The sequence below is a fragment of the Melanotaenia boesemani genome, chromosome 2 (genome assembly GCF_017639745.1).
Source record: "Melanotaenia boesemani isolate fMelBoe1 chromosome 2, fMelBoe1.pri, whole genome shotgun sequence".
Classification (NCBI taxonomy): Eukaryota; Metazoa; Chordata; class Actinopteri; order Atheriniformes; family Melanotaeniidae; genus Melanotaenia; species Melanotaenia boesemani.
The window spans coordinates 28,559,770-28,583,027 of record NC_055683.1 but is presented as its reverse complement, the minus strand read 5'-3'; the positions used below and the strand labels follow the sequence as shown (position 1 = coordinate 28,583,027).

General features: G+C 40.2%; 1 protein-coding gene across 1 annotated transcript in view; it reads right to left on the bottom strand.

Moving 5' to 3' along the window:
- col5a3a (collagen, type V, alpha 3a) overlaps positions 1-23,258 on the bottom strand; it is a 53,332-nt gene that overhangs the window by 3,473 nt on the left and 26,601 nt on the right. The window contains exons 6-64 of the mRNA XM_041976181.1: positions 22,676-23,086; positions 21,766-21,882; positions 21,545-21,661; positions 21,395-21,448; positions 21,271-21,312; positions 20,863-20,925; positions 19,895-19,969; positions 19,613-19,696; positions 19,382-19,438; positions 19,014-19,067; positions 18,817-18,870; positions 18,635-18,688; positions 18,061-18,114; positions 17,754-17,807; positions 17,151-17,195; positions 15,676-15,729; positions 15,467-15,511; positions 15,257-15,310; positions 14,836-14,880; positions 14,450-14,503; positions 13,773-13,817; positions 13,363-13,416; positions 12,753-12,797; positions 12,558-12,611; positions 12,341-12,448; positions 11,829-11,882; positions 11,435-11,488; positions 11,271-11,315; positions 11,022-11,075; positions 10,667-10,711; positions 10,519-10,572; positions 10,347-10,400; positions 10,003-10,056; positions 9,784-9,891; positions 9,377-9,466; positions 9,089-9,142; positions 8,797-8,904; positions 8,413-8,520; positions 8,261-8,314; positions 7,969-8,022; positions 7,762-7,869; positions 7,627-7,680; positions 5,217-5,270; positions 3,743-3,796; positions 3,574-3,627; positions 3,367-3,474; positions 3,216-3,269; positions 3,038-3,091; positions 2,802-2,855; positions 2,630-2,683; positions 2,336-2,443; positions 2,172-2,225; positions 1,970-2,023; positions 1,776-1,883; positions 1,639-1,692; positions 1,282-1,317; positions 766-819; positions 371-665; positions 113-225 (exon numbers count right to left, since the gene is read on the bottom strand). Of these exons, the coding sequence (XP_041832115.1) occupies positions 113-225; positions 371-665; positions 766-819; positions 1,282-1,317; positions 1,639-1,692; positions 1,776-1,883; positions 1,970-2,023; positions 2,172-2,225; positions 2,336-2,443; positions 2,630-2,683; positions 2,802-2,855; positions 3,038-3,091; positions 3,216-3,269; positions 3,367-3,474; positions 3,574-3,627; positions 3,743-3,796; positions 5,217-5,270; positions 7,627-7,680; positions 7,762-7,869; positions 7,969-8,022; positions 8,261-8,314; positions 8,413-8,520; positions 8,797-8,904; positions 9,089-9,142; positions 9,377-9,466; positions 9,784-9,891; positions 10,003-10,056; positions 10,347-10,400; positions 10,519-10,572; positions 10,667-10,711; positions 11,022-11,075; positions 11,271-11,315; positions 11,435-11,488; positions 11,829-11,882; positions 12,341-12,448; positions 12,558-12,611; positions 12,753-12,797; positions 13,363-13,416; positions 13,773-13,817; positions 14,450-14,503; positions 14,836-14,880; positions 15,257-15,310; positions 15,467-15,511; positions 15,676-15,729; positions 17,151-17,195; positions 17,754-17,807; positions 18,061-18,114; positions 18,635-18,688; positions 18,817-18,870; positions 19,014-19,067; positions 19,382-19,438; positions 19,613-19,696; positions 19,895-19,969; positions 20,863-20,925; positions 21,271-21,312; positions 21,395-21,448; positions 21,545-21,661; positions 21,766-21,882; positions 22,676-23,086 (4,407 nt within the window). The remainder of the gene's footprint in view (positions 1-112; positions 226-370; positions 666-765; positions 820-1,281; positions 1,318-1,638; positions 1,693-1,775; positions 1,884-1,969; positions 2,024-2,171; positions 2,226-2,335; positions 2,444-2,629; positions 2,684-2,801; positions 2,856-3,037; positions 3,092-3,215; positions 3,270-3,366; positions 3,475-3,573; positions 3,628-3,742; positions 3,797-5,216; positions 5,271-7,626; positions 7,681-7,761; positions 7,870-7,968; positions 8,023-8,260; positions 8,315-8,412; positions 8,521-8,796; positions 8,905-9,088; positions 9,143-9,376; positions 9,467-9,783; positions 9,892-10,002; positions 10,057-10,346; positions 10,401-10,518; positions 10,573-10,666; positions 10,712-11,021; positions 11,076-11,270; positions 11,316-11,434; positions 11,489-11,828; positions 11,883-12,340; positions 12,449-12,557; positions 12,612-12,752; positions 12,798-13,362; positions 13,417-13,772; positions 13,818-14,449; positions 14,504-14,835; positions 14,881-15,256; positions 15,311-15,466; positions 15,512-15,675; positions 15,730-17,150; positions 17,196-17,753; positions 17,808-18,060; positions 18,115-18,634; positions 18,689-18,816; positions 18,871-19,013; positions 19,068-19,381; positions 19,439-19,612; positions 19,697-19,894; positions 19,970-20,862; positions 20,926-21,270; positions 21,313-21,394; positions 21,449-21,544; positions 21,662-21,765; positions 21,883-22,675; positions 23,087-23,258) is intronic.

Below are 23,258 nucleotides of genomic sequence, written 5' to 3'. Positions count from 1 at the left end.
GAGCATGTTGAGGAAAAATTGTGGATCAAGAGATACTGGGAGTTTTTTTGTTCTGATGTAATATGACAGTGTCTGGTGTGTAACGGATGACAGCATGAGATTGGAGGCTCACCATCTCAAACCTTTTGTCAGGGTAGAGACAGGTCTGTCCATCGGCTGTGAAGTTACAGTAGACCTTGATCGAGTCTTTGTGACAGCCCTGGTTAGGATCTATCCAGTATTCTCCTAAAACAACAAACATTATTAAAATCAACACAGAAAGTCATAAAATGGTAAGCATAATTTTGTCCTAAAAGGATATATTTTTTTATTGTTTTCATGAAAAATGTCACTGGTAGTAAATCAGGCATCCTGAGCTATGTTTGCTTACCGTCTTTGTAATAAGGATGAACCATCATGAGCTCTTTGCAGGTCCGAGCAGGGCTCTCAAAAGTTCCAAGAGGCCTTCTCATGAGCTCCACTTCATTCTTCATAGAAGAAAGAGTGGCAAAGACTTCCTCCATTCCCTCAGCATCCTCTAGAGGCTGATCTCCTTGGAGGAACGCCATCATATCCGGATCTACATCTTCCTCTCTGGATTCGGCTCTTGCCCGATCTGAGTGCCTTCGTTTCTTACGTCTGCCCTCCCTAATAGGTAGGGGTTGCACCATTGTTGCAGGAGGTCCCTGAAGGTATCAGAAATGGGTGAGAAAGTAATCAAAGGACACAAAAGAATTATAAAATGGCACTGAGACAACCATAAAGTGGATCAATAATGGCACTTACAGGGGACCCTGGAGGACCAGCAGGGCCTGGATCTCCAATAGGACCAATGCCACCCTTAAGAATAGAAGAGGACAAAGATTGTGTCATTCACGTCTCACCTGGAGCGTTCCCTCTACCTTTTATCTAAATCCCAACTTTACCCAGGCAGATATTGTATAGCTGTTGTTTATAGGATTATCCAGCTGTGTGCATCGGCACTCAGCATCAGCACTGGGCCTTGAAAGCCTTGGCTCTCAAAGCCCACTGTACTGTTTTTTATAACATTACACCTACCACAACCAAATCCTATTATAAGGGTCCACTGGAAAAATCACACACAAGGCAAACATGGCTGGCTTATAGATCCAAAGACATGCAGTAAACACAGTGGAGCACTGTGATTAGAAAGCATGGAACATTTAAGCCAACAAACAGTTTCTCCTTTGTACCCAGCATATGTTCCCTTCAGCTGCTTCCCAAGAAGAGGTGTAAATACAAAAATGGCAATGCATAAATAAGGCAGATTATTCTACTCACTGTCTCTCCCTTCGATCCTTTCTCACCAGCTGCACCCTAGTAATCCAGATGAAGGGTAGATACACATAAAAACACAAGTAGAAGAACATCAGCTATTAAAGATTAGGAAACTTTCATTATCAGTTCTCCTTATTACATTCAAACTTGCCTAGTCGTATCCCATTAGAAACTGTCATGGACAGTAATATATTCGTATTGTAATTAAGTTCATGAGTTGGTTTCAACATTAAAAAAAAAAAAAAACTCAGCAGAGTCACCATTGTGGCTGTGTATTGTGAAAACAAAATCAATAATCTTTTGGTAAATGGTGATATTAAAATTATTAATCAATAATATTGCAAGAGTTATGCTACTTACAGAGAGTCCAGGTGGCCCAGGTGGGCCAGTGGGACCATGTGGGCCTGCCACACCCTAAGCATGATCACAATCACGACTTGTCAAAAATCATTTTGTGGAAAAGTTTATCAGGTGAATTGTGATGCAGCCACATATACCTCATCTCCTTTAGGTCCTTGTGAACCCTGATTTCCTGGCAGGCCTCTGTCTCCTTTCTCACCAGATTCTCCAGGGGGCCCTATTAGACCAATCAACCCACCATGACCCTGCAGAGAGAGACATGGTTCATCACCAGCTTTTCTCTAGGTTAAGACTAGTGCAGATTAATCTCTGTTAAAGACTAAACACTCACTTTTTCTCCTTTGTTTCCAGGGTCTCCTTTCAATCCTGGAAGTCCTGGTGGCCCCTATTAACAGTGATAAGCATTAGTATTAAGATACAGTATTTCTTTCTTACTTGTCTGTTAAAAATAGTTACATTTAACATAATTTTTCTTATAATTATTATTATCCATCTTTCATTTAGCAGACTTCAGCCATATATAACGGTCTTACTAATGGTCCTGGTGGTCCAGTTTGCCCTGGTGGCCCATTTAACCCATGTTCGCCCTGTAAAATAACCATGTGCAATACAGTGTGATGAGACCATCATTGTGAACAGTGGCCTCAAAGTCTTTGAACTGAAGTAACATTTTCCATCCCCAGACCCTCATACTGACCGCAGGTCCTGGAATGCCTCGAAGCCCCTCTGGACCAGGCCTTCCTGGCTGTCCTTGGGGTCCTACTGGGCCTGTCTTTCCCACTTGACCCAGAGCTCCTGTTGCTCCCTTAAAAAAACAAGAGGGAGAAGGATGTGCAATTGTAACACATTAGGAGTAAAACAGATTTTTAAAGAAGTTTCTAAGGGTTTCTAGAAAATGCTGTATACAGTCAGGTAGCATAACTCTTGCGATATTATTGATTAATAATTTTAATATCACCATTTACCAAAAGATTATTGTTCTTATTCTTACTTTGGCTCCTTTCATGCCTTGTTTCCCCTCTTTACCTGCAGCACCTACATGACCCTGGTAGAGACAGCAGACAAAATGGTAGTGACAATAGCATGGGGTATACATACACAACATAAAGTTATATATACGTATATGTGTTTGCATCAAAATATCTATGATGCATTAATCTCACCCTTCGTCCAGGAGGTCCAGGAGGTCCTGGCTCTCCAGAAGCTCCTGGGGGTCCCTGCAGATGACCGAAACACTTGAAACAGAAACACTTTCCCACCCACACGAAAACACTGAGGAGACGACCTTGCCATAATGTTATTATGTGCCAGACTTGATCTAAACTGACCAGAGATTGTATAGTTGTCAGTATAGGATGCAAATAATAACAGTTTAAAGAAAATAAAAATCTCTGCTCACTGCTTTTCCAGGTTCTCCATTGTCTCCTTTAGATCCAGGTGAACCATCTACTCCCTGAGTAAAGAAATGCAATTGAAAAATCATCATCAAAAAATAAAAAGCAGATGGAAATTAGTTAAGAGATTAATTATTAAAAATCAGAGATTTTAGAAATTAGAAAAAAAAAAAAAAAACGTACATTGGAACCTGGTTCTCCAGGTGGTCCAGAATCTCCAGGAAATCCAATAGGACCCTAAGAGCGAAAGAAAGAGCAGGAAAAACAACACAGGATATTAGAAAGACTGAATGACTCGATAAGGAGAGTGAGAAAACATTATTGATCAGCTTACAAGATTGCCTTTGGGTCCGTCTTCTCCTGGTGCTCCTCTGGGTCCAGGAGGTCCAGCAGCACCAGGAGGGCCAGAGTCACCCTTCTCGCCTACATCACCTTTAGCACCCTGGGACACCAGCAAATAAAATTGTTTTGAGGTTTAAGGGTGAATCAAAAAAGCATAAGTTCAAGCAAAAAAAAAAAAAAAAAAGTTAGTGTGACTCACATTATTACCAGGCTCTCCAACTGACCCAGGGTCTCCTGCTTCTCCATCCTCCCCCTGACAGAGAGGGAACATTTGATAGTATATAACAGCATATAGATTGAAGGTCTGGTCTGTAGATACTTTACAAACCACATGCTGTGTAGGGTAGTGGGTAAAAGCAATTGCCAACCTTTTCACCAACAAGTCCAGGTTGACCAACTCCTCCAGGCAAACCAGGTGGGCCCTGTGGCAGGAGGAGAGAAAAGCTAAACTAAACTAAAACCAGAGCAAGTTTTAAATATTTATTAAATTTCAGAAAATCCAATACTGCAGTGTTCTGCAGTATTTTCTGTCTGTTTGTCAGCAGCTTTGCTTGCAAAATGCTGAAACTGGAACAAAATGATCACAACACAAGGAAAATACTGAACGTCAGTTTTCCTGCAGCAGTGTATCTGGATATTGTTGAAATCACAAAAGAGTCAAGCCGATTTTCTTTCTCTCAGTCTGTTTGCTTGTGCATGTGAATGCATGTAAGTGTGCATGCATGCACTGTATTTAGATGAGGTTTCTTTAGATGAGCGTGGTTAATCTGTGTCTTTAGCTGAATGCACAACTGTAAGAGATGAACACAGACATGCACCACTACAGAACCCTGGCTGTCAACAGCTTTCCTCACGTGCTATCTAACCCCATTTCACTCTTTTCCAGCAGTCTTGTATCAATCCATTTATGGATTCATCCATCTCCGTACTGCTGTTTCCATGTTTCCTGAGATGAAGCGTTAGTGTGGCTCTCATAGTTTTCTGCAGCTCACTGCTGAATAATTGACCGATATGAGAGGCTGCGGAGGGCGGCCATTACTAGAGGTAAATATAACTGCCTCTCAGAGATAATAGTCTAACGCTCCTAAATGATTCATAAAGCAGTAAATATAACTCTTTCACAGGGATTATATTCTAATGCTATTTAATTATTCATATTTTAGATTTTAAAAGCAGTGGAAGGTCTGTAGCAGGAAGTGTTGAGAAGCAATCAGAAGCTGGAAAATATGCAGCATTTGTTGTGAGTAAGGTAATTGAGCAGTTGCATTGATATTTGGATAATATTGTGTGTTCTGAATGGGAGTCTTCTTTAGAGCATCATTTTTTATGATTCACAAAAGAATGCTGCAGCCATCACTTGAAAAGATAAGGACTCCGTTTCTTACATAGGGAATGATTTCAAAACTGAACTGCAGATGTTTTTTTTAATGCAAAAACTAAATGAACAAAATGAATGATTTAGCTGTAGTTATAAATATTAAAAGGGAGAAAATTGACAACAAAACAAATATTTTCAAACTTCAACTAACTGTTACAAATGCAAAGACATCAAGCTTTGGCAGAAAGGAATTATGCAAGATTATGCACATTTATCCATTATATGAGGTCTACTTTGAATATATGGTTGCGCTGATTGCAGTGATTTGCATAACTAAGTAAAATGAAGCATGTTGGTGCATTTATTAGTTCAAATAATTTAACACAAATAGCTATCAGCACATGTTCCAGTGAAACGTTGTAATGCGGTATTGTCTGTATAACTAACTGTATTAATAATGAGATTCTTTAGATTTAATTTGTGTTTTTTAAAAAAGATGAGAACAAAAAGAATTTGCACTTTACCTCTCCACCAATAGGTCCTTGAGGGCCTCGTGGGCCGTGCTGTCCTGGAGGTCCCTATGGAGACAGAAATGAAACATTTAAATTAAGATCAAATAAAACATTCAGAGATACAAACTGAATGCGAATTGGTGGCTTCTAAATTAAATAAGAGTTAGATGTCAGCCCATGCTGGAGTGCTTATGCAATGGCCCTAGTATCTATGATTATTATCATACTGACATGATGAAGACATCCAGACAGGTCATTACCCTCAATATGACACAGGCTCTGACTGTTTCTCGTTTTCGCCTCCCACTGCCTCTCTCTTATTCTCAGTTATTAATAAGAAACCTCCAGCCTGTGATGTGAGCGACCATATTCTCTTACCCAGCGACATGTGATTTGACTCTTCTGTGCAGCTCAAGAGAGCACCAAGCAATTAATCCTAACAGTGCTTGGCTTCAGTTTCAGTTGAGTACATGTTGAGCCGTACTCTGAATCACTCTGAAGTCTTAGAGGGAGCCCTGTGTTGTAAAGATGACACTGAAACAGAGAGACAGACAATCTGCCCAGAGAGAGACTGTACAAGACTGGAGGAAACACATATCCTTCTGGCAAAGAGATACTTCAGTGTTAGAGGGGAGGATTCTGTGATCCGCAACACTGACACATGAATAAAACTTTCCCACTGAGTCCTCGGCATCTCTCTCTCACTCTCTCTCTCTCTTGTTTTGGTTCCATTTTAATGCTTTCCCTCCCTAATCTGACTGTAGAGAAGGAGAGCTATAGAGAATCTTGTTGAGCGTGTGTTCATGGCTGACAGCGTTGTGAGATGACTGTCACAAAGGAGGATGCTCATTAGACAGCCAGGGCTGAGGCTAATCTGATTAGCAGCTGTCACACCGTCTTCCTGCTCACAATGAATGCCCCGCCTCTTCCATCCTTCCACTCTGATGCTCCACTGTCTCCTTTTTGTCACAGCTTTTCTTTTTATCCTTTCCCTTCCTTTTGCAAACATGACCACCACATTCATTCCTTGGCTCATCTATTTTGGAAATGTAGCCATGGATTCCAATGCATTGGGATAATTACAGATTTAAAGGGTTAAGCTTTTTTTCACCTCACCATTGTTATTTTGAACATTTTATAAGATATGGTTTTTGCTAAGTTATGAGGAACAAAATCAAGAGTCCTCATCTGATAATAACATGGCAAACTAGTTAGCAAAAATTTCTGGATCAGACAGCGAAGTAGCAGGTTATTCAGAACCACAGATGCGTAAGAGCTGTTTGGTTATTAACTGTGTCATTAAGCTGTGATTGCGACAGATCTCTTCTGTTCTCCCTCTCAGTCTGTCACCTTACATGCTAGCTTGCTGGCATTGTTTAGTGGGATCATTACCAGGAGAAGAATCATAATTAGCATTATTAGTTACACCTGTGCTTTTCCTGTTGTGACAAATCAAATGAGCTGCTTTCAAAAATGCTTGTTCTTGGGGAAAACATGAATTTAGCTGAGTGTTTAGTGTTATTAAGGCTATTAGAATGGAAAAAAAAACAGCTTTAAGCTCACAGGCTGGAGGCAGAGCAGCTAAATTCCCTCTTCTGTTTTTGTGCAGCTGCCTCAGTTTAGATTGATCCAAGCATAAAGCAAAGACTGGCTCTTCTTTAAATACTAGTCTGACAACCGAGGGCTGAATAATATTGAGACTAATCACTGATCAGAGGAAATTCAGCCTGGGTATTTTACTGTCATAAAGTTAGTTTGCTTCTTACTGGTGTACTGCTATTACAAATCATGCTGAAAAGCATGCATTAACCAAGTCAGGTTATGTTTCTGGTAGGAGATCAACATATGCCAAAGGTCCACCTAAAAAGTAATCAGTACTCTTAGAAAGTAAAACAAAACAAAACAAAAAGAAGTGACTTACAGAATCTTGTCTCTCCTGTACGGACACACTTGCTTTTTATTACAACCATCCTAATGAGATTTTTACACTTTCTGTTACTATTATGGGTAATTTTCTTCTACAAAGATCACTGCATTCTAAAAATATTCTCTTCCTACCTTTTCTTTTCATGTTTAAAAACCTTAGTCAACGTAATCAAATGATTCTGGATCAATATGTAATCTATTTTGATGTGTGTAAAGGCTCATTTTATTTTTAATATGCATGAATTGCTTTTTTCATGTATAGCACTTTGTGTTGCCTTCAGCATGAAAAGGGCTTTATAAATAGAAGAAATTCAAGAGTTTATTGTCTGGATTTCATAGCAAATGTTCACTAACTATGACAGTATCAGAGTCCAGGAGTTCTGGAAATTAAAAAAAAAAAAAAAAAGCATGACCCGTGCTCAGCACTGAGCTGAGTAATAAACTCTGAAACTTAGTGTACAGAGAGCATGTGTAGACACTGCAGAGCAACACTCACCAAAGAGCCAACATGCCCACTTTCTCCTTTCTCCCCTGGTGGTCCAGGCATCCCCTGTAACGATAGTGAGAAACATGAGATAAATAACAAATGACACTGACCTATCATTAGCTTTCAAGTTGGGATAAGTTTTACCTGTAGTCCAGAAGGACCAGCAGCCCCCTTAAAGCCCCTTGGCCCTTCATCACCTTTTGCCCCATTGACACCCTGTTGCCCACGAGGACCTGGCTCTCCATCTGCACCCTGTGACATAAAAAGTTAGTTAACACAGCAAAAACCAAGTCAAATGATCACATAATGATACATTTTAATATGATTTATAATCCCAGGCATGGATCATACAGATGGTCCTGGTTGGCCCACAGGTCCTTGAATGCCAGTAGGTCCTGGGGGTCCCTAAAAAACATGGAAAGCAAAGTAACAGTTCAATACACAGTTACTGAGAGTGGGACATGATTAAAGTCCTATGTTCATTACAGCACTGTCCAGACAACTAGTTATGACAACTGAATACCCCAAACAAACTATGATCCACTTTTTAACTTCATCACCTGGTGATGCATGGTTATAATGTGAAGTCACTGTTATTCACATAAAGAAAGACAGAGAGAAGCAAAAAAATAATGATACTTACAGCTTCTCCTTTGTCTCCTTTGCTGCCCTTCTGGCCTGGTCCTCCTGTCTCTCCCTAGAGAAAAAATTCACTAATATAATTGACTGAGTTCAATAATCAGCAGGGACTCTACTTTAGAAGTGCAGTTTAGTGTGGCTGATTAATGTCGCTACCTTGTCTCCATCCTCCCCTGGAGGCCCAGGTGGTCCTGCAACTCCTGGTAGCCCCATAGGTCCAAGTTCCCCGTCATGCCCAGCTGGCCCCACAGTTCCCTTCTCCCCCTTGGAAACAGATGGGAAAACAGCACACATCTAGCAACTGTTTCAGCACTTACTGTCCTAATAACACAGCATGGCACACTGATTAATGTATAATACCAGGAAGGAAAGACACTTCCAGGAAAGCAAGTTTGATTTCTCTTGTGTTCGCTGTCTCACCATGATAGATTCCAAAATGAGAGTACACATTATTTTTCTACCCAGTGGTGGGAGGTGATGCTATATGTGTTAGTGGACACCGTTGCCTCAAAAAGAATATTGCTATTTTTCAGATCTTACTGGCTCGCCCTTCTCTCCCATTGGCCCAGCTGGACCCACACCACCAAGTCGTCCTGGCTGGCCAATAGCACCTGCCAACCCAGCAGGGCCCCTCTCTCCAGGGGCACCCTGGAAATAAAAAGAGATGAGAGGTGAGGTGTATATATCACATGAATCACTCTTATTTAATGTGATAGTCACGATTACTGGTCACCATGGAAACAGCCTACTCCTTTATGTGTCTAGTATTCTATATAACATGAGCACGGAACAAGAGATGAGGTGGGAAGTAATTTCACAAAATTAGACTTACAATAAGTCCTGAAACACCAGGAAGCCCCTCTCCTCCTTTTAGACCTGCAGGACCCTGGAGAGACAAACCACCTTCACTTAAATTGGAAAGACATTATTTACCAATAAATAAGTGAGTGTGGAATTACATTGACTCAAATTATATTGAGTACAGAGTTAGTTTTGCAGAACTCTTCCATATTCACCATGTTCCCTTGTGATTTGAGTGTGAGGTGCACATTTCAAGAGAATCTGTTGTTGACAGTGACAGCGGGTAAGGATGTGCGAAATGTCTAGAAATCTGTGTTACCATTGCACCAGAGGTCCCTCTGCTCCCCCTGAAGCCTTTAAGCCCAGCAGGACCACTCTTTCCTGGAGCTCCTGGTGGACCTGGATCTCCCTGGAACCCACACACACACACGCATATTTAGATTAGATCTCAGGCAAGTAGCCAGTAGCAGACAGAAGGCCCCCATGCTGTCATAAATCACACCAACCAGCAAGTCACGCTAAGTAAGAGCATTTATCTTTTATGAGCCATAATACACTCAACACTATGAGGTTTCCTCTGTTATTTATTAGCAAATTAGAGGTCAGGATGAGACCCACGAGATAACATATTCAGGCAGTGCTGAGAGAGTCAGTGGGCTTTATCTAACAGCATTAATGATGAAGGAAGGCGATTATGATCCTGACATTATGATGAAAAGCACTCACCTTGGCACCCTCCTTTCCAGCAGTCCCAGGTAAACCATGCTCACCTGGTGGTCCTGGTGAACCTGGATGGCCTCTATCTCCAGTTGGCCCTGTCTCACCAGATTTTCCCTGATGATAACCATAGCAGGCATCACATGCTATGTGACAGCTTTCTAAAACTATTGGAAAACATGATTTTTCTTCATAATCAATTGAATTTCCCTTAGCCGATCCTCTTACCTGAGGTCCAACAACTCCTGGTGGCCCAGGAGGTCCATTCTTGCCTTGGAATCCCTAAAGAAAAAGACAGAAGAATCTAGCGACCCTCAGTGTGAATCAGCGACAGTATGCACAGTATCCTCTTATCTGAGGACTGCAGAAAGTGCAGCATTAGATTTAGTGTAAACCTCTCAAAAGGTTTTGTAATTCAGTCCTGAAACCTTGCCTTTATAGCTGCTGTGTTAACATATTAAGTAAATCATGTTAACTCTGAACGTGATCCTCTTACATTGTGCACTTGTAGTTGTAATGAAAAAATGCATCTCTAAACCTGTAGCATGTTTTTTAGATCAAAAGTGACTCACTGGTTCTCCTCTTTGACCTGGATGGCCTGGTAATCCATCCTTTCCAGGTGAACCCTAAAAAGAGAACATTCTTTTCTTATTATGTCTGAACTTCACCAAAGGTGAACATAAAATGTAGAGTGAGGTAACATGACTAGCAGTGAATTACAGGTCAAACACTTAACCCACTCACATTAGGCCCTTTGGGTCCTGGCTCACCATTCCTTCCCTGTGGTCCTTGAGGGCCCTAGAAAACAAAAAAGGATATACAACAAAATATTCATACGTAGATTTTATTCATTTACTTCAAGAATTATACCAAAAATAAATCTAAAGATTACCTGCTCTCCGGGAGAACCAGGAGGACCTTCCTGTCCAGCAGAACCCTGTCAGGTGGACATGGTGAAACACAAATATAACCCCAGTTAAACCCCTCACACATTTTCAGCTTTTTGCCTTCTAACAAAGCTTTAGCTCTTCCAAATTGGTCTTTGAAGGTGAGACCATAAACTGAAACATTCCCTGCCAAACAGTGGCTTCTTGCTGCACCAGATGTCCTATCATTGAGTGGTAAAATGCAACAACCACCTCCAACTTGGCTGATGCATTCATCCATGCTTCAAGAGACAGCCAGGTGTGTGTTTATGTATGTGTAACTGTATGTGCATATGTCTTTGTTTATGCCACTAAGCTCACCTTTTCTCCCGGTTTTCCTGTTGGCCCCCTTGCTCCTCTTCCCCCTCGGGCTCCCTAGAGGAACACAAACATCTGTCTGATTAGCACATGAATAACTAATCTGCAAGCAGACGATAGACACCTGTTAATTTGAAAATATGGCAGATATCTGACAGCATCAGTCTCTCACAAGTTGTTGTAAACTGTGGGTAACTAATAGAAACAACATTACTTTACACATGGAGTGAACATAATGAGTAGACTACTCACATTTGACCCTCTTTGGCCCCCAGGACCTGGCTGTCCACCTGGACCCTGCATTTTAAGGGATAACAATTGTTAATCACTGATTTACTTTATAACATATCCTACATGAAGACATTTACACATGCATTAAAAAGAAGTCGCAACTAAAATGTCAGCAGACTCCTCACCCTTCGTCCTTTCTCTCCTGAGACCCCTGTCCCACCAGGGAAGCCGAGTGATCCCTGCAGACACAAGTAGAGGTTAATCAGCTTCGGCCCTTCATTTATCACACATCACCTCCAACGTCCCATTAACTTATAATTAACCACTGTATCAAATTAAAGCAAATCTAATCCATGAGCCCAACACAGCCTTAAATACACCATTCATCAACATGTAATGAATTGATGTCACTAATGAACTATAAATAAAATTGCCTTTTTTAACGTGCCATTTATCATCCTTTATTTTTAATCAGGCAGGAAACAGTATGGCCAAAGACACACATCTTTTGCTCAAAACTCTGATAAAGGGACCTGAGGACACATTACTGATTGTAAAAACCCATCAGTGCTGAATCACCTTAGGACCTAGTCTTCCTGGGTATCCCGGCAAACCAGGCACACCAAGTTTACCCTGCATACAGAGTGAAGGAGAAAAAAAAACAGAAAAATATTAAAAATAAAACTGCGTAAGAATTTATTTAGATTTTCTATGTATGTAATTTCCCTTTGGAGATAAATTAAGTATTTTTCATTTTCATTCATTTTCATTTTTATGACAAACTATTGCACATGTGCTTGTACAGCATCTTTCTAAATCTCTGCATATAGCAATGGCAAAGATTAAATGCCTAAGTATGTGCATTGATCCTGTGGCAGTACAGCTCCAAGTAGAAGTAATAAATTTGGGAAATGTAAATCCAAATCTTCATTAAAATACCCACTAAATAAGAATATAGTTTTCATAACTGAAATTTTTGCTTAATAATGCAGTTTATCATTTTAATGTTAATGAGCTAACTTGCCAGTCTGATCACCTTCATCCTATCACCCTCTTCTTTTTTTTTTTTTCTTCTTTTTTTTTTAACATACCTTCTCCCCAGCTATTCCAGGAGCTCCTGGATCACCTGCGGGTCCTGTTTGACCCTTTGGTCCCTCTAGTCCATCCTCTCCACGAGGACCAAGAGCTCCGTTATCACCCTAAAGTAAAAAAATGAGAGACAGGTGGTGGTGTCATTTTTATTTCCTTTTTTTTTCTTTTTAAGACAACTGAGAACCAATGATACCAAAGCTTGTAGTGAGTTCTCACCCTGTCTCCTTTGATGCCCATGTCACCTTTAAGCCCAGGGAAGCCATCTTCCCCCTGAAAAGCAATGAGAAGAGGCATCTTTTGGTCGCTTTTAAATTGCATCATTACATTGTAAACTGTTAAGCATCCTTCAAGTGACAAACCTCATTTAAACAAAAAGCCACAACAACAAAGGTGTTTATCTTTTTCTCTCACCTTTTCTCCTTTGCTTCCCTTTAGACCTCTCACTCCATCTGCTCCCTGTGAAAAAGATAAAGGAAAAATCAGCAGGACTCACAAACAATTTCTCAAGAAGACTCCACTTGAAACCGAAATTCACCTGTCTTCCCAAAAAATTGACATGCCTTAAAACATTAAAAGCATTTGTGAAAGTGAATCCATTTCCATCATCAATACATTATTGAGCTTTAACTGACCTTAACATTTATTTCATACTTATGAATGCCAGCAAGGTCAGTTTAACCTTGAAGAACATTTTGCAAAACTACTAGATAAATACCACAAAATCAAACAGAAAGCAATTTCATTTTTCAAAGCACACTCAGTCAAAATTAAACTCAACACTCCTTCACATACAGCTCTGCTCTGTCTGACGCCAAATTTCTCCTCCATGTCAAATGTTTCTCGCTCTGTTGTTAGTAGTCCCCTTGAGAACTGGGGCACTCTCTGTCCACCTGCCACCTGTCAGCTATAGACTTAAACAGCTTGTCTGTCATAGGTAGATACACAAGCAAAAGGAAATGGGCAAGGGAATAGCTATAGCAATTGACTTTACAACAGAGATCATGACGCATTTATGTTTCACCTTGACTCCACGAGCCCCTGGATACCCAATCGGTCCCTGGGCACCTGGTAAACCCTACATGAAAAAAAGTATAATGTTACTTTTTAGTAGGCAGCAACTAGAAGGAAAAGAAATGTGTTTTTATGGTAAAGTTTGAATAAGTAATGCACTTATGTCCCTTTCTTTTTGACTGGAGAAAATGCAAATGACTGATGAGTGCATGGCGTTAACTCTGATGGACTAATACTATAATAAAGATGATGGCATTATTGGAATACAATGATCATAATGTCATTTCATATTGTGACTAAACACATTGTTACAGCAAAATAAAAAAAAATAAAAAAAATAAAACCAAAAACATGATTTTGCTGTTTTGATATCTTGCTGTAACACCACAGCAGATGAGCCTTAGACAAGCAGTTACCCACTTGGATTCCTTTTTCTCCTGGGGGGCCTTCTCTTCCTGGGTGACCCTGCAGCAAAAAAGAAATATTAGACTGTACAGGCACTGCTGCCAACAGATCATTATAGTGTCATATTTTAATAGAATTTTCTGAACACACCCAACAAATGAGAGCAAAAAGGGGTACAATGAAGAATCATTGTGTCAGAAAGCTTTGCAGAACAAGGGACACATACAAATGTGTTTGACTGCAATGTAAAATTAATTCCTTTAGATGAGGAAACTCCCCCTGTAAGAAGATTTGTAGTCCTTGTTGTAAACGTCTTGCTGCTTTAGATCAGTTCTGTAGTTGCTGCCTGTGTTCCAACATTGGAAAACCACAGAAAATGTAAGTTGGCAAATTCCCTTCACTTGGTTACACTAGATTAGCCTCCAGGCTACATGTGTGTACTTACAAATGTGTACACATCCAGTGTTTGTTTTGTAGCATTATATGTAAAGCATTACATGAGTATGTGTTTGTAGCATTTCTGATTTGGAGGTAGAGCATGTTTGGTTGTATAGAGTGATGACTGGTCTACTCATTCTTGGATAATTGATGAGAACTTGTTCCAAACTGTGTTGTGTTAAGGGAGTGCTGAGTTGCATGTGTGTTTGTGCTAATGCATGCACTTACGTGTTTGTGTATCTGTGCTTACTTACAGGAGGACCATCAATGCCTGGTAGTCCTTGCATGCCTTGTTTGCCCTGAGGACCCTGTAAAGGACACAAAAAGGAAAGAACACCTCAGCATATACCTAAGGGAGCATTTTCCCACTGGACTTCTACATTTTGTGCTTAAGTCCATATTTATTTCTTTTCTGCCTCTTGCTTGCCAGTGTACACCAGCTTTGGCTCTCTGTAGTGTCTGTAATGCCTATGTGTTTGTTGAGCATTGATTTCCTGTCTAGCTTCATCTTGTCTGAATTGGAGCCAGAAGTGGCTGGGTCATACTGTCTAGCTTTGCCTGCCTTCCCTTGGTGTGTGATGACAGGGGTCATGAGGTCACAGCTTTAATTCTAAAATTGAGTGAGAGACACGCTACCTACCTTCTCTCCTGGCAATCCAATGGGACCCTGAGGGCCAGGAAAGCCCTGAAGCAAAACAAAGTGTCAGCCAGGTAGTTTCACAGGAACGAAAAAGACAGCCTAGGTTGATTATACGTAATCTATTTATGTGTAAATAAGATGCCAGTGTCACAAAGAACAGAAACATAAATTACTTTGCTTTGCATTATGACATTCTATTTAAAAGACATTTTAGTTTTATGCAAATGAGTAATCTATTTTTTCCACTACCATATAGCCTGGGTACCTACAGAAGAAAAAGTCTAAATCTAAATCAGAAAGAACAGATTGTGCAATAAACATGGACATAAGTGTCGATACCTGGTCAGAGAATTTATAGAACACTTAATGAGCTGATAAACTGTCTAAACAAGAGAAAGCTTTTTCTATTTAAGTACAGTACCTGCACTCCTGGGTTTCCTTGTTGACCCGGGGGCCCTATCTCTCCAGGTGGACCCTAAAAGTTGAAAAAATGGCACTCATATATAATCAGTCTACACTTCATTATCACTAGCTTGTGTCAAATGATCATCATTGGACCACACTCTGATGTTTCTACATATAAACAATCAGTTGATTGATTTGTTAAAGCAGATAAAGAAGAAAGATGTACCAGGTTGCCCTTTGAACCTTGCACTCCATCAATTCCACGAATCCCCTAACAAAAATGAGTACAGATTAAAAGTCAGAATTTAATTGAGTCCAATAGCATTGTTGTTTATCTTCAGAGACATAATTATGAGTCTATGCACTGGAGAAGCGTTTATACAGTTGAAAAGATTCAATAGCTCTGATCTTGTAATAAAGGTTATGTTGACTTACCGGTTGGCCAGGTGGGCCAGGTGGCCCCCTCTGCCCGACAAGACCCCGGGGACCCTGGAGAGAAAACACAACAAATCGCCAGCTGCTAACCCGCATTCATGATGAGACTGAACAAGTGTGGAATACTAAACTATAAATCATAACTAAGGAAAGAAAGAAAATGAAAAACTACGAGAGAAAGCTAGAATATTTTTGTTTTTGTTTTATATGTGCTTTCCATGAAGACTGTGATAGCCCGTTTGCGTGAGTGTGTTTCTGTGATCTGTTTTTGTCAGCCTCCCTCTTTGTAGGCTGGCCAAGCCACCTGTTCCAAAGCCACATCTGTGATCTCCTGGGAAGTGATTGATATGGAAATATAATCATTCAGGCCAGGATTTTATCTCTTACCTTGCTGACACTCTGTTTCCTCTTTCCTCACTCAATCTATCTCATCTCATTCACCACCAACCAAATTTCTGTCCTGTTTGTCTCCTGCTGTCTCACGTTTCCCATCGCTCCCTCTCTTTCTCATCAAAACAGCTAAGACCCCTCCTTTCCAGTGTCTTTGTGGTTTAAAACAGTTTTTCTAACACAGCTGATGGCAACTCCATTTCCTCAAGCACTGAATGGTCTATTTGGAGGGACAGAACCCCGCTGAGCCCTAACCTCACCTACCGAGAGGAATATAGAGACTGAGTCAAAACCAATTAACCAGCATTCACAGCAGATACACAAAAACAATGACAGCTTCTTCAACACTGCTGTTAACTTTTAGGCCACTGGAAGACTGTCATCTTTTGGATCACAGGAAAACCACAGATAGAATATAAATATAGACTGGAGTGTTGTACATTTTTCCACTGACCTTTTCTGTTCTAATGCTGCAGTGAACACTGTGGGAGCCCTTTTTTAATAAGGTGTGTGACAATACTATGTTATTGTTCAGCGATTCCATTGTGCTTACACAAACAACCAGGAGAGCAGACTTTGCATTTCCCATATGATTTGGCAGAAATTTGACCCTGCCCATCTTAACCCTTTAATGCATGTATGTATCATATTTGATACATACAGTTTCTGAGAACTTTTGCATCACTTTATGGTAATAAACTTTGCTCAAAACCCATTGTACACAATCTGGACACTTTTTGCACTACAATAATTTGACATTTCAGTGATAAACGATAAATATGTAAAATTATTTTGTTAATTACATGCTCAATTTTTTTAAAAGGGCAAGTTTTTTTTTTCTCCCCACTTTTTTAATGAGCCGGGCTTTGAAGAGTTAAATGTGGTGACTACCAACAATTTGCAAAGGATTGTTGAGGAAATCCTTTTCTGTGTTCTTTTACCAAGATAACAAATGTGAGTGTATTTCTTAAAACCAAAACCACAGATAAGATAAATGCATCCTTCTCTTTAAGTACTGTGTACATGCAAGTTGTGATGTTTGTGTCTGCAGGGGGAATTGTATTCTTTCAGATGCAGATACTCACAGGTTCGCCTGGTTGCCCTCTAGGCCCCACAGGTCCATCAGATCCCTAAGATAAACAGTAAGAAAACAAATTCAACATATAGATCTCCTGCACCTCTATAATTCAGCCTCTGGCATGAAATGATTTGTATCCCCACAGACCTAATCTGTGAAAATAGCTTATTAAATAAATTCACCAACTGACAGATAAGACTCGACTATCTGCAAGCAAAGACTAATAGTTCGCCCTCTCAGGGTTCACCCACCTGCCTGCATAGATTGATAAAACATTGACAGAGCTTCTAGCTTTCATATTTTCAGTTCTATGTCAGGGATGCACTAGTTAGCGTTCAGGTTTTTTGAAAACTTTCTTGCAGAATGAGTTTAGGTCATCATAGTAAAGTTAACAATGCAGGGGTTTATGACTTAATTTCATAAAAGCTTGCTTAGATCTGTGTTGCTTTACTGTCTAAATGGTTTGTAGATTTAACTCATTGATCTGGAAAGGATTTCCATTTTAAATTTGCATGATGGATAAATAAGGTAAAATGCAAAACTGCTGCAGGGTGTGTTTTCTTGGAAACTGCTTGTTGCAAGCATCTTTTGGAAAGAATAGTGCACTCACTTTCTCTCCTGGCTCTCCAACAGGCCCATGAGGCCCAGGTTTTCCTCTGTCGCCCTACAAGATAAAAGCATTAGTCACAAGCTTCAAGATTTTTTTAAATGTTCTACTTTAGCAAAGAACTATTGAACAGATGCTTTTTTAGCGTGCCCTGTCATCGTAGAAACCACAATAATTATCATAATCATAATATGAAAATAAACATCTGCCACATGATGTGTAAATAATTCATGCATGTCATGTTAGCATGTTAATGTCTAATTGACGAAATAAATACAGCGACAATGTCAAGTTACTAAATCAAACTCACTCTGTGTCCTTTGTTTCCTGGGAGACCTGGCAGCCCATCAAAACCTCTGTCACCCTGAGAAGTAAAAGAGAAGTAAGTACATTAAACCCTGAAATACACACACATAAGGTAATGTGTAAACATTAGCAGAATTGTATTAATACTCTTCCCTGGCAGAGCTTCCCATCTGCTCTGAGTGTGTCGAGAAAGCAGGGCTTTTAGATTAGCTGTAGGACTGCTAAAATGCTGCTGTGAGTGATAACGGCTGTTCTGTCAGACCTAGCATCAGAACAAACTGATTTATTTACTAAGCCCTTTCTGTAGCTGTTATGTGTGTAGCTGCCTCGTTGTCAGTAACATAATTAGCTGTGGGCTACTCAATACCTAAGGGTTTACACTTGCAAGTGAAGATAACTGGTTATTGGTGAAGACGATCCTGTATTAGCATGTGTGGTATCACTGTGTTATGGCCTATGAAGGCCTTAATATTTTGCTGGAACACAAAACCACTAGGTTCTTAGTGCTGCGCATTAAAATGTGATAAGTACTATCACAGTGCAGTGCAGTGCAATGAGATCTAAAAAAAAAGATATACCTTTGAGCCAGTTTCACCGGGAGATCCACGACCTCCATCCACACCTGGACGTCCCTATGGGATACCCAAACCAGTTAACATAGGTTCAGCTTTACACTATGTTAAGCACAGTATGCTTCTATTACAATATGTAGATAGAACATTTTTCAGCCTGGAGTCATGCAATACTCAAGATATCTCACCCTCTTGCCTGGCTTTCCATTAATTCCAGGGGGGCCTGGCAACCCGCGAGGTCCCTACATGAAATATGAAGAGAGCAAAACAAATTGGAAAAGGTGTTAAAAGGAATGAAACAGGACAAAAGGAAATCAATATTGTGACAAAAAAGAGTGGTATTTGGAGGCTAACAGTGAGGTAGAAATGACTGGTGTGGTCTTACAGAGGGGCCATTGTCTCCTTGGTCTCCTTTGAGCCCAGATGGGCCGGGAACACCCTACAAAATAAAAACACAAGATCATCTTATTTAACAAAATACAGAGAAAAGTAAACATTTCACTAATCTATACAAAACAAAAATGTGCTGACTGCAAGTTGTAAAAAAAAGCTTATTTTCATCATTTTTCATTTCAACTGTTTTCTTTTATAAATGAAGATTGATTTTACAAATGATCAGAAGATATTGAGCATGAATAATTATGAGGTTCAGATAGAAGAGAGGCTTGAGCCTTGTTGGACAGACAGCAAAGATTAGGTCTAATATTGGAGCCCTTGAGCTATGGTGTATTTGGTCTTAGTAGGGTGCCTTACCAATGGGCCTGGCCGTCCTGTAAGACCCATTGAACCTGGAGGCCCTTTAAGTGACAGCTAAAAGAAAAACACAGATGTCTGGTTAATATATTTATAACTTTAGCTGGACTAGCTTTTTAATTATTATATACAATATAATGGTCCTTGTGTAACATAAGATTACAAAGTGATCATCCCTTATGTTATAATATGGCATGATGCTACTCAAGGATGGGGTTCTATCAAGTGTACCTTGGTTTGTTGCAGGATGGCCTGTGCTTGTGCCTCTTGGGGAGACACCACTGGTCCCTTTTGTGAATCACCTCCAAACTGGAACTGGTGGCAATGAAAAGGAGCAGTCAGGTCCCACTGCAGGATTCCCCAATGTAAATGAAGTTCAGTCACACAGCCCCCCCTTGTGGTCATGCCACAACACCACATAAAAAAAGTGTGCTTAGTGTGTGTGTGTGTGTGTGCGCGCGCGTAAAGGTGTGTGTGTGCACATGCATGTTTCAGTGTCATTTAAGGTCTCACTGGTAGCATTAACAAGGTTCCTGGAGGACCTGGGATCCCATCAAGCCCAGCAAGACCAGAGCGTCCCGGGGGCCCCTAAAAACAGAGGACAGAAAAAGTTTTCTGTTTTGTGTGTGTGCTCAGGCTCTGGGGACCCACCTACCTTTTAAGGTCATAGAGGAATAATATTAACTATAACATTTCAAGGGAAAGATCAGGGTTAGAACTGGGCAAACAGTGCTTATGATTTAGGTACATCTACAGGAAATGAATGAACATCAGGACTAGGTTGGAAAAGAGCTGCTTTTGGCAGATGTTTTGTCCCATCTGCCAATGCAGATCTGAACAAACTAACTCACCAGAACTGCTCATTTGTATTCATAAACATGGGTTGAGGTAGGGGGTGGAGGAATTTGTTATATGCTGTCATGCTCTTTTCTGTATATTTGTTCTCTTTTATGTGGATGGACTTGTATCAACAAATCTCCCCCCAGGACAATAAAAAACTAAGTTAATATCTTCTGTCCGCTGAAATGAAGGAAGAATTACTGTGTGTACACAGTGTGTGTGAGTGTTGTGTGCCTAAAAATGAACTTGTAGTTGTGTTAAATTTCAAAGAAATTTAAATTATAGGAAACATCTTTAATTATTTTACACTATTGAGCAATTTTGATCATAAATTTTCTTAAATAAATTCATACAATAAAAACAGAATGATTTTCATGCTTGAATTAAAGAGTCTCCTCTTTTTAAATCATGGACAATAATACACACGTGCACACCAACAAAATAAGAAAATCAGGTCACACACGTGTGAGTCAACATCTAACCCAGAAGTCCAGCAGGTTCAGGAGGATATAGAGATCCAAGAGACATGTTTCGGTTTAAGGTCAGTTTCTGACCCTGAGCCGTGGGGGTCAAACTGATGTCAAACTAACCCATTTAAAATTCAGCCTGTGAGCTATTTCAGGATCACAAGGCACACTCACCAGTTCACCTGGATCTCCCCTGGGTCCTGGAGGGCCTGTTGGCCCAGCTGGGCCAGGAAGTCCCTGTGGAGGATATATTTAAAGCACTCAGACAAGCATTAACATGACCATGCTACAGCAGTTTCTGATAAAGCATTATCATATTCTGATCCTCGAAATGCTTGAAAGGAATTAGTTAAAAAAAATCCTGAGCAACAGATAATGATGCAGAGCTTTTCTCATGTATACAAAAGTCCCAACTATAAATATATCCATAATGTCATCGCTTTCTTGCAGAGGGAATATGTTTGCTATTTTTCCCTAAAAGTCACTTTACACTTTCCAAAAACACTGCAGCTAAATTTTGACGGCAACTATCCAAATCATCTAGAGTAAACAACCAGAACAGTTCAGAAAGAACTGGCTTACCTCTGGCCCCGGTAAACCATGGGGTCCTTCCACAACTGTACCCTAAAAATAAGCACAGACTGAATGTAATGTAAGTCATAACTGGAGCTGTTAGACTATTCATTAAATGCCTCTAGCAGCTCACCGGTTCAATAATAGCTGGCTCTCCCTTCTGGCCTTTTTCTGCTCTGAGTGCAGCCTGGAGTAGAGAAGAGATGAGTACATGTGGATAGTCAAAAATCACTTGATAGAAGCATTTGAAAACATGACCATCTGATTGATGCAGGAGATTTACCTCAACATTCAAAGTTTCAGCCCTTTCTCGCTCTGCAAATTCAAAGTCATCCTCGTAAATTTCATATTCTTCATACTCCAATTCTGTGTCATTCTTCAAATCTTCGTATTCAAGGAACTGTTGAAACGTCACAAACTAGTTAGTGCATGAGTGAAGACCAAAATAATGAAACTGGTTTTGTTCTGAGACAGAGGCATGTCATGTATTAACATTTAGTACACCTCATATTCAGTAATATTTGGGCCCTTGGTTACGGTGGAAAATGAGAGATCTTCGTGCAGGTCCCTGTAAAGGTCATCTTCATATTCCACCACTGGCTTCTTCACTGGGGTGTCATCCTGCAGACCAACAGACAGACTTAAATGAGTCATAGCTAAGATGAAGCTGAGTGCACAGAGAGATTTCTGTGGCAAACAGTGCCTCCACAAAAACACATTTTCTAATGTACAAAATGAATGTTAGCAAAACAGGTGGATTTAATGGAAATGTGTTGGTTAACTGAGAGACAGACTAGCAGATGTGCAGTTAATTACAATGGGGAAGTGTAATTAGCTGATGGACAACATCGGATTCGTGTGACAGAATAACAGAGACTGAAAAAGCTACAGAACATGAAAGCATGAAAACGTAGTTTACTTGGAAAGTTGGCAATTAATACAAATTAAGGAGATAAAAGGAAACAGCTGTTTTGCTGTGAGAAATTAAGTATACATAATATAGTATGATTTAACCTACTTTTAAGCCATCCAAGCAGAATATTTGCCTTCAAATAACTTCACCAGTACTTATTTTTTAATTCTCCACATAAGATGCCCTTTACTGTACGGTACACACACACACCAGACTTTTTATAGATATACTATGAATGTACCTCTGCGTGTTTTCCAAGAATATAAATAGACAAAAAGTAAAATGATCATTTTCTTTTTTAAGATGCAGTCTCCACTTTTTCTGGGAAGGATGAAGAAAAGGTTAGGACTACGATGGTGCTGGTTAGTGGTGATAAGCAACTGGAGAGATGAGAAGAGGAAGAGGTGTTCTCTACGGTTAGGTGGTTTTAGGGCAGTGACTGGTTAGAACTGCAAACGGAAGGGGTTGGGAGGGGGGACATCTACTGATAAATTTGTCTACCTCCTCAGTAACCTTTGATACAGGCAGTGTGCTAGGCCTCACACTGGGGGCCTCAGTTGTGAAGTCAGGTTCACGTGTGGGAATCTTCATGGTGATCTTGTCAAGCACATCCATGCCAAAGACAGCTTCAAGTGTGCTGTCAATTTCTGGTAGTTCTGTGGGCTGAAATGGCTCTTGTGATTGAAACTCTGGCAGTGTTGTAGACACTTTGAGGATGTTTTCCTCAACACCATCCTCTTCATGCTTTTTCTTTCTGGATCCCTTCTTGCCTTTGCCTTTGCCCTTGCCCTTACGTTTGCCTTTGTCCCTCTTCTTTTTGTTCTTTTTGCCTTTTCTTTTGTTTTTGGAGACATCCTCTGATTCATCCGACTGGTCACTTTGCATCAAGGCATCAGACTCAAGATGGGAATACTTTTATGAAAAAAGCAGAATGCAAGATGAGGGTACAGGTGGAGGATGGAGGAAAAAAATAAAAACACAAACACTGCTGTGAATTAAAACACAATAAAGGAAATAGCCTGCCACAAAAAAGTCAAGCAATGCATACAGGCCTGGTGACCCCCTCGTAGGGTCAGATACCTCA